Source organism: Bison bison, unplaced genomic scaffold (genome assembly GCF_000754665.1).
Source record: "Bison bison bison isolate TAMUID 2011002044 unplaced genomic scaffold, Bison_UMD1.0 scf7180017864470, whole genome shotgun sequence".
NCBI classification, from domain to species: domain Eukaryota; kingdom Metazoa; phylum Chordata; class Mammalia; order Artiodactyla; family Bovidae; genus Bison; species Bison bison.
In genome coordinates this window covers 954,827-964,441 of record NW_011495031.1, presented here as the reverse complement: position 1 = coordinate 964,441, position 9,615 = coordinate 954,827, and the positions used below count along the sequence as shown (strand labels likewise).

The following is a 9,615-nucleotide window of genomic DNA, read 5'->3' as shown; positions in this document are numbered from 1 at the left end:
ATATTTAAAATTTAAAAAAAAAAAAAAATTAAAAAAAAAAAAAAAAAGACTAAAAAAAAAAAAAAAAAAGCAGTATTCCTTAACAAAGATTTATATGTAAGTATTATGTATATAAAATAGCTAGAAGGACACATATCATAAACCTGCCAGACCATCTGTCATATTTACAGCATATATTTTCCTAGTTTCACTTTAAATTTTCAATTATTTACAATTATTCTGACATATGGTACTCTTCAATTATTAAGCAAATAGCATCTTTATCACTCGTTATGTCTCCCTTTACATTTTTCTCTAATGATTATAATATACAGGAAGTTTATTCTGTCAATACTTTAATACAGTTGGAATTTGGTTTACCAAAGATGAGAATTCAATATTTTGCTTCTCTTCATAGAAGAGTCTTGGAATTCACGGATTTAATGTAAATGCCTTTCAGCTTTGGTAACTGTCACAGGAAACTAATTTGAAACAATTACCAAAACTTGACTTCCCATCAGAAGTCAACTGGGTTTTCGAGATTACATTTTCCAAGATAAATAAGCCTAGACTAAAGAAGCCCTGGACACTTTCATTGTAGAATAATCTACAGACCCTCAGAACTACCCCAACATTCTGTAGGAAGTTAAAATTTGAATTACAGCCATGCTGTATATTGGGTTGGGGGTGGTGCAGATAATTTACCTTTTAATTCAGTAATAGCTAAACCACAAGGAGCCACATCTGAACTTTATGGCGAAGACTGTGCATTATCCAGAGATCCTGCACATGAGCAGAAACAGTGCCCCTGAAGGCTTGTCTCCTTATATACAATATAAATATGTTTGAAGTGTAAGAAGAGAAAAGCAAAGGTATACTTGGTGAACAGAAAAAGAGCCTACAGTGAAAAGTGTTGGTGATCACCAGAATGTACTGTCCTTTCTTCCTCATGGGCATAGCACCGTCCCTCATTTTCTAACCCCTGGCATCTAGGCAGAGCCAGGCAACAAGTTTTCATCAACAAAATGTAGATAGAAGTGGTGTGTGTCACCTTTGGACTGAGGGAGTCAAGAGGTTAGGTATGCCTTTCCAATTCTGTTACTATGGTAATAAAGCATTTATGTAACTCATGAATATTTTTAATTAATAGATTTACTGCTGTTGTAATAAGGACAGGACTGTATGTCATATATAACAGTGGCTGGTACATAAGAACTGATAAGGATCAGTTGAAAAGAATGATTTATTTCTTCCTCTAAATATTAGTATGAAACGGACAGCTTAATTAACATTATTTTATGGGAAACAGCAGTTACAAGATAAACAGAAATACAGCCACAAGTAACAAAGGTTCAGTGTAAGCCCATATAAGTGTTAGTCTTTCAGTCAAGCCTGACTCTTTGTGACCCCGTGGACTGCAACCCATCAGGCTCCTCTGTCCATGGGATTTTCCAGGCAAAGATACTGGAGTGGTTTGCCATTTCCTTCTCTAAGCCATACAAATGAAGTAATAAATGGAACACAACTAACTTGGACATCTGAAAAATATTCAATCTATATGAAAAAAAATTTAAATATGTCCAAGTATTTCAACTAAAATTGATAAAATAATTTTCTTGCACTGAATTCCAGAAAAGAGTTAACCTAATTACCTGGAACATATACATAAAAGTTGCTTTAGATCACTCATTCAAGTACTGAACATTTCTATATGCTATACTGGGTACTAAAGTAAACAGGACTATCATTCTCTTACTTAAAATCTATAAATGACAGTAACGTGGACAAATGACCACAACTCCATATATGATGTATATGAAGTCTGGTGGTGGAATGAAGGTAGGCCTGGTCAGTTCTTCCTAGAGAAGATCAGAAAGAAAGAAAGGAAGGCTCAGGATGGCTCTAGTAAGATGAGTAGGAGTTTTAGGAAAAGGACATTCTAGACAAAGAGAAGAGTAAATATGAACTCAAATCCTTCTGAAGATTAAAATATATCTGTGGTAAAATCAAACAAATATTTCTAGAATAAGTATCTCTTTCTTGCCACCTCCTCCTGGTATTGACTTTCTTGGTTAATGGCTACAGGATCACTCAGTCATTTAAGTCATGAGTCATTAGAACCATATTTTGACTGCTCTTCTGGTCCAAAATTCTAATAGGTCCCCTACAAGGCTGCGTAACTTCAGCACCATTGACATTTTGGTATGCTTCATTGTTCTGGGCATCGTGGGATGTTTGGCAACATATCTGGCCTCTACGCACTGGATGCCACTAGCTTGCCCTGGCCCCTGCACAGCTGTGACACCAAAAGTTTCCCCGGACACTGCCAGTGTTCTCTAGGGGACAAAACTGCCCCAATTGAGAAACACTGTTCTCCATGTGCACTGCCCACAGGGACCCACTCCTCTTGCCACTGGAACCACGTCACTTCCAGCAGCTCCCCTCCCCTACCCGTACAGGGGTCGTCCTTCCACAACGGTGGTCTTCTCAGCGCCTCCTCTGCCCCTGCACAACGTGCATAAGGGGAGACCACTCCTAACACATCGGACTCATATACCACCTACAGTTTAAGCCCTCACTCTCTCATAATACATTTCAAGCCTTAATCTGAACTTAACCTTAATTTTCTCCCTTACTCCACAAGCCACTCTACGCTTCAGCACCTGAGACCCACAAGAAGCCCTTGAATTTTCACATCCCCAAGTGGTTAATCATCCCTCAAAGTCCAGCTGAGAAGCCTCCTACAGCCTAGGTGTCATAACACTCTTACTTGCAGCCTTCTCAAAGTTCACCCAGCACTTCTTGTACTCCTCCGTTAACAGCATTTAACAGACTATTTCATTGAATGGATATGTGTATGCGTGTGTGTGTGTGTGCCTGACGTCACTGTGTGGTGGCCCTGAGAAGGCTGAGCATAATTAGCTAAGGACTCCCACAGTAGGCTTTGAAATCCATCGTGCTCGTGCCCCAGCAGTATCTCCCATGCACCACTCAGTCAGTAACCAAGTGTGGCCTGGCTATGAAGAGGAAACTTTCTCTCAGGAGGCAAGGGATTCCTCTGAAGGACAAACAGTTTTGAGGGGGAGTTTTGCGGAACCTTGCTTAGACTGCCCTGCAGCCTGGGGTACTTCTACCCAACACTGTCATCCTCTCTGCACCGGTTTCAGACTCCACTGCTCTCTCCTTTTCTCTAACACAGACACTTCCCCTAAATAAACTCTTTGCACAGTTAACCCCACCTTGCCATCTGAGGACCTAGGCTAACACTACAGTGTTAAAGGCGGAGGCATAAGAAAGTCTCCCTAGTGTTGTTTATTTAACTGAGTATGGGAATAAATAAAAGGGGTCCTTGTGAATTTTACCAACAAAAAATACAGACTAGCACGTGTAATGATCGAAGGCTATAGGACTTCTGAGCAAATAGAAAGTTTAGAAAATAAAAGTTTTACAAGAAGACAAAAAAACAGTAAAGACACTATTGATGGTTTCCATGCAGTTATTTCCTGTCTGAACAAGGAGTTACTAGAGCACCTCAATAATCAGTCATCAGAGGGCATTAGTGTCTGACATGCTGCAGAATGGTTCACATGAGAAACTTCAAAAAAGTGCACACAGACACTGCAAGCTACTCCGTGAGAATACTGTAAAAGCCAGATGCAACGTCTGGTTTTATGACATCTGGAAACTGTTTCTTTCAACCAAAAAGACTGCATTGCTTCAAATCCCACCAAGAAACAGTGAAGTTAATTGTCTAGGCAGTCGGATTAGTCCCTGAGGGCCTTTGGAAGAAGGGAACCCACCAGGTAATGTAAGAGAGCTGAGAGACAGGGGTTGTCGGGAATGTCTCTGTACAATTTACACATGCCATCCTGACAAGGATATGCCCCCAATATTATATCTTATGGAATACTGACCTCTACTTTGGCAACTGTCTATCAACATTATGAGAAGATAGATAATATGACCATAAAAAAAAGTCTGTAGTTGAATCTAGGGGTATTAAGGCCTGATAACTATATAGTCTGTGACTTTATCAATGAACTAAAAACAGAGTTTGATTAGCCATTATATTGCTTATAGGTAACTTTATGATTTGGCTGTATTTTCATATCTACTATAGATTTTAGAAACATAAAAATAATCAGAAATGTTTGAGCATGTGATAAATACTTAGAAAGAAAAATTACAGGGAAGGGAAGGTTAGAAAAGCAAAAGTTATACCCACATGAAACAAAGAAAATTTCTGGCAGACTCATAGCCCCTTCTGGTTCTTAAGACACTTAAAGTGTCTTAAAACACTTAAGAAAACTAAACAATACAAGTTATGGTTCAGTGGTTTAGTGAAAGAGAAAAACATGTAAAACCTAAGACTTCCAGAAGTAGGGAAAATATAGCTGAATAGAAATTAAAAGAAAGCTTTAGTTCATATATCTGAGTTGCAACACTAGCAACTAAAAGGAATCAATAAATATGTTGCGGTGTCAATTTTTTTAAAGGCTGTATGCTCAGAGATGTTTGGAAAATAGTAATTTGTTTTTTATTCCCTTCCTCTGAAAGTCAAGTTCCTCAGCAGCCACCAGAGCAAGGAAGGACAGATGCTACTTCAAGTGAGAAGATGGAAGGGGAACAAGTCAAGTGAATGAGACATGAAAGGAGAACTTAGTGGATTCCAGGAAGAAAAGAAGGATGGGTGCAAAGGAAACAGGTGGAAGGAGGTGTGCGCACTGACTCTTTCACTGGGGGTTAAGGTCTGGAAGCAGAAGGCGAGTTAGATGGTCTAGGGGGACTGCCAAGATAAGTGCTTCAGCGTGCTACGCAGGATTCAGGGAAGGGATTTCTCTCTGCAAGGCCCTCTCACACACACACACTGAACTAAGAGGCAGGGCAGAGTCTGGCAAGGGGAAGAATCAAGTCCCCATGCCCTGGAGGGTCTCAGAACCTTAGTGGGGTCTGGAAGATTACCAATGGCATCACCAAACCACCTTACATGGGGACAGCACTGCACAGGAGTTAAGTGACCCTGTGTCGAGGGCTGCACAATGCATCGGGCAGACAAGAAATCAAACAGATGTTGCAGCCAGAACTCAGAGGGACACACAGCACTAGAGAGAACCCAGGAGGGAATGAGTCAGTGAAATCCAACTGAACAAAGAAAAGCCATCAGGCTCAGAATACAGCTGCTGGTGCCAGAAAAATGCAGAGAGACCAAGGTACAAAAGACACTGGAGGCCAGAGGAACTGGAGGACAATATGATTTCCCCACCCTCCTCTCAAGCAATACAAAGGCCTCAGAACACTTTATGGCCCTGTATGAGGTCATTTTCATCAATGGTCAACATTTGCCTGAATCCAGCAATGTTCAAGATAATGAACATTAACGGAAAAAAGAAAAATTAGGAAGTCTCACACTCATTCAAGATATTTGGGAAAACCATTTAACTAAGTACAACATCTACTCATGATTAAAAGCAAAACTAAAAGCAAGGAGCAACCAGAAAAAGAGAACCTCAGTAAGACTTGCTCTAAATATCCTTCAGTAAATCTCAAATTTAGCTATTAATAGACTGACAGAGATCAAAGCTGGATCATTACAGCAGCACATATACAAAGTCACAAAGATGATCTGAGAAACAAGCAGGAGCAGGGCTGTAGGTGAGCATTAGTGACAACCTGGGCATTGCATCAAGGTGGATCTGCAAAAACTCAGCTGGTTCAGGTTGTGGGTAATGCAACTTTATCTGGATCTAAAGACTAATCTGAGATTAAAAAAAGAAATCTGGTGTTACAACAAACGGACTCTAAAGCCTACCAGAAATTCTGCCACCTGATGGAACTATTATTCTAAAGAGTGCTAAGGAGAGAGTCGAAGTAGAAATAAAACAATCATAAAGTGAAAGCTGCTCAGGCGTCGTGTCTGACTCTTTGTTACGCCATGGGCTATACAGTGTGTGGAATTCTCCAGGCCAGAATATTGGAGTGGGTAGCCTTTCCATTCTCCAGGGGATCTTCCCAACCCAAGGACTGAACCTCAGTCTCTCACATTGCAGGTGGATTCCATACCAGCTGAGCCACAAGGGAAGCCCAAAATAATAGCTAATATCTGCTCTAGTACTAATATCATAAGTGAAAAAAATCAAAGAAATGTCACTAATCTCATTAGTGATTCAGACTTATAATTGGTCCTCATCACACTTCTAAAAGAATTTTAGATCCTGGTACCTCTAGTTATTTGCTGTGTTACTGGAAATTTTCTATCTCTGCCATGACTGATGTCTTCAACACAAACTTACACATACAAAGAAAGTGAGATAAAGCTGAGTTACGTAGGTATGAAAAATATGTTTTTAAATGTTAAATCAAATTAAACTCTGATAATATCAATAAGTCTATCAAAAGCAAAGTACATACATAAATCAAATTAATAACGCAGGATAAATAGACAACTATGTCCAAATTGATGAAGCGATAGGAAAGGATGAACTTATGTTAAGACTTAAAAACATTTTCAAAAAGGAGATGCTGAAAAATAATTTGAACTACACCAACATTATGAATCAACATGAGCAGAAACATCATTCCTAACAACATTTCCCATCTGGACTTTTTTCCATGCCTTAAATACTAAATCAAGAAAACATATTGACCGTGGCAAATTTGTGGTAGTAAATCTAGAATTGTCCAGACAAACTAAACATTTTGAAAGTTTCTAGAAAAGAGAATATTTTTCTTTCCTTTTATGTGTAGATGACTGTGTAAATATTAGCATGTTTCTGCCATTCTGATGTTGAACTTTTATATTTATCTATAGCAGGAAAGAAAATTGTCCAAGGCATTCCTTGTATGTATAAATCAAAATAATAATTTTATATATATATAAATATATTGATATATATACGTAATATCTTGATATATATATACTAAGATAATAGCAGGGAAAAGAACAAAGAGACATTCCAAATCTACTTAGTAATGACCAATACTCACACCCAGAAAGACATCTTACATCAGTTACCCTGGAAGGAAGTATTATATTTTGCCTAGAGGGAACTGTTATCAATTTTCTACTTCATCAAAAAGTAAATAATGTTGATGTTCTGAAACTCTTCTAAATTTTGACCAACGAAAGCCAGAATACTTGGAGAGAATCCTGTAGCCAAATTATTAGTGTCCTCTTCTTGAACACTAACTTACATGAAGTAAGTTCATGTATGTTTTAACATTAAGCATTCATAACTACAGGTTCTGTGAACTTGGATAGAAACATGTTACATCTTTATTTTCCCTAACCTCTGATACCTAACATTCCCTTCAATTATGATTGCAGGTAAAACTACAGTCATTGTGACTTTGTTAGCAACAAAAGAATAGTTGTGCATTCGTGCTCAGTTGCTTCAGACGTGTCTGACCCTTTGTAACCCCATGGACTATAGTCCTCCAGGCTCCTCTGTCCATGGATTCTCCAGGCAAGAATACTGGAGTGGGTTGCCATGCCCTTCTCCAGGGAATCTTTCCAACCCAAGGATCGAACCCTCATCTCCTGTGTCTCTTGTATTGGAGGTGGAATCTTTACCACTGAGCCACCAGGGAAGCCCCAAAATAGCTACTTCAACACTAACATAATGCAATATGAAACCATCTGGATTATTTATTCTCATTACCACCACAAAAGTATATAAGTAGTCTTCTCCCCAACAGATATTATTTCATGCATTAATAAAGAAGGAAGTATTATGACATCACAAATTATATACTTATAACATTTTGATTATTGTTAGTATTTAAAAGAAAGCCAATTAAAGAACATGTATGCTATTTTGCACGGTAAAATTATGCTGACAGGAGGTCCTGAGTTTCCCCTAGAATGCTGAAAAAGTTGATGGGGAAAAAAAAAAGAAGGTTTAGAACCTCTGTTTTAGAAGGAGAAAAACAAATGAAACACAGAATCCTTTATTTCCTCTCTCTACAATGAGATTTTTACAAAATCCACATCTTTTACTCTTGTCACTCTGATAATCATTTCTCATTTGCTGGCACCAGATCTTTGTAGATGCTCTACATTTTTAAGTGAACATTTTAAACAGACACATTCAACCTTTTCCCTATCCTGTAATTCACAGATTAACGATTATCCCCACACTAGCCAAAAAAAAAAACTCTTTTCAAACCCTATATTCATTCTATTTTTCTTCCATCACTCTTCATTCGAAGAACATATTTAAGTAAATTCAGAGGTGTTGGCCTCAACAGAGTCTAGCATGGATGTGTAAGTGAAAGAGCCTGCCCTCCTGCTGGAAACCGCACTTCACGAAAGGGCAAAGAGCCCTGCCTGCCTCCCCAACTAGCTCAGCATCTGACACTTTTTCTCACAGCTTTGCAAAAGAGGGTCAGTTTTGCCCAGCAGGGAGGGACAGGCTGATCCTCTACACCCCTCTCCCCCTGCAGGAAGGAGTGGCCTCTGGCTTGGATTCGTCTAGGTGTTAACCCCTCTGGTGGCGCACTCTGATCGCTTGGGTCCCCCAACCGCGCACTCAGGAAAAGCCAATACCCGGCTTACTGAACTGGATCCCAAGAAAACGCTAAGGGACCGAAGGGAGCTTACCAAGCCTCCACAGAGGCTGAAGACGGCTGTGTGATCCTCGCGAGCATTGACCTGGCCGCGGTAGAAGCAGTGGCGTAGGTCTGGGGGCGCCGCGCTGCGCTCCTCCGCCGGGTGCGCAGAAGTGCCTAAGTGCACCTCGGTGTATCCCGCAGCCAGGAAGGCCGCGTCGGCGCTCAGGTTCAGCTGGAACAGCTGCCCGTAGGCGCGGATTCGGTAGTGGGTTCTGAACGGTGTGGGCTCCAGAGTGTCCGAGCTGCGCTTCCTCCGGCTGAAGTGGTGGCTCTGTGGGAATACTTCGCCGAACTCATTGACCCGCGCGGGGGTCACCACTTCGTAGGAGGCCAGTGTCCTCACTAAGGCTTCTGCAATCACAGCGATACGGCCATTGAGCCCCACCCGTTTCCAACTTCCCAGCCTCGAACTCCATCAACCAGACTTCCTTTCCAAAGGGCCGAGGCCCCAGGTCCCCATATTCCCGGCCGGGCGCGACAAATGGACACACGCTGGCCAGAGCGCGCGCATACACACACGTGCGCTCTGTGAGTGTGCCTGCCTGCTTTCCCACACCCCCGATTCTCTCCACCCTCCCCAAGCAGGGACTCTGACATTCAGGGTCCTCAGCAGCCACCTCCTTCCCGAGTCCCTCTTCTCCTCCCTGTGGCCGCCAACTCGTGCCCGCTGGCGCCCTCGCCATCCTGCCCCTCGCGCCCCCGCCGCGTGGTCCCCGAAGGGAGACGTGGTCCCTGCGCGCGCGATTCCTAGAAACCCAGCATAGCCGCAACCTCCGGGGATGCTTCGGGCTGACGGATCCCGGAGTCCCGAGAGCCCCGGCAGGGCTACGGTCCCCGAAAGGACAGAGTCGCTCCCCCGCCTCCGTCCTCCCACCCCCTCTGGCCCGCGCCCCACCTCGCTCCTGAAGTCGCCCCGCGGTGACCTTACCCTGCCTGGGGTGGAAGTGAACTTCCCAAGACCTGGTGATGAAGAGCGAGAGCTGGTAGAGCAGCCCCGTCAGCCACTTGACCACCCGCATGGTTCCA

The 9,615-nt window shown here is 42.0% G+C and overlaps 1 protein-coding gene across 1 annotated transcript in view; it reads right to left on the bottom strand.

Moving 5' to 3' along the window:
* ADAMTS20 (ADAM metallopeptidase with thrombospondin type 1 motif, 20) overlaps positions 1-9,608 on the bottom strand; it is a 221,432-nt gene extending 211,824 nt beyond the window's left edge. Inside the window, exons 1-2 of the mRNA XM_010860747.1 lie at positions 9,518-9,608; positions 8,579-8,940 (exon numbers count right to left, since the gene is read on the bottom strand). Coding sequence (XP_010859049.1) covers positions 8,579-8,940; positions 9,518-9,608 — 453 coding nt within the window. The remainder of the gene's footprint in view (positions 1-8,578; positions 8,941-9,517) is intronic.
* Positions 9,609-9,615: the final 7 nt, after the last annotated feature.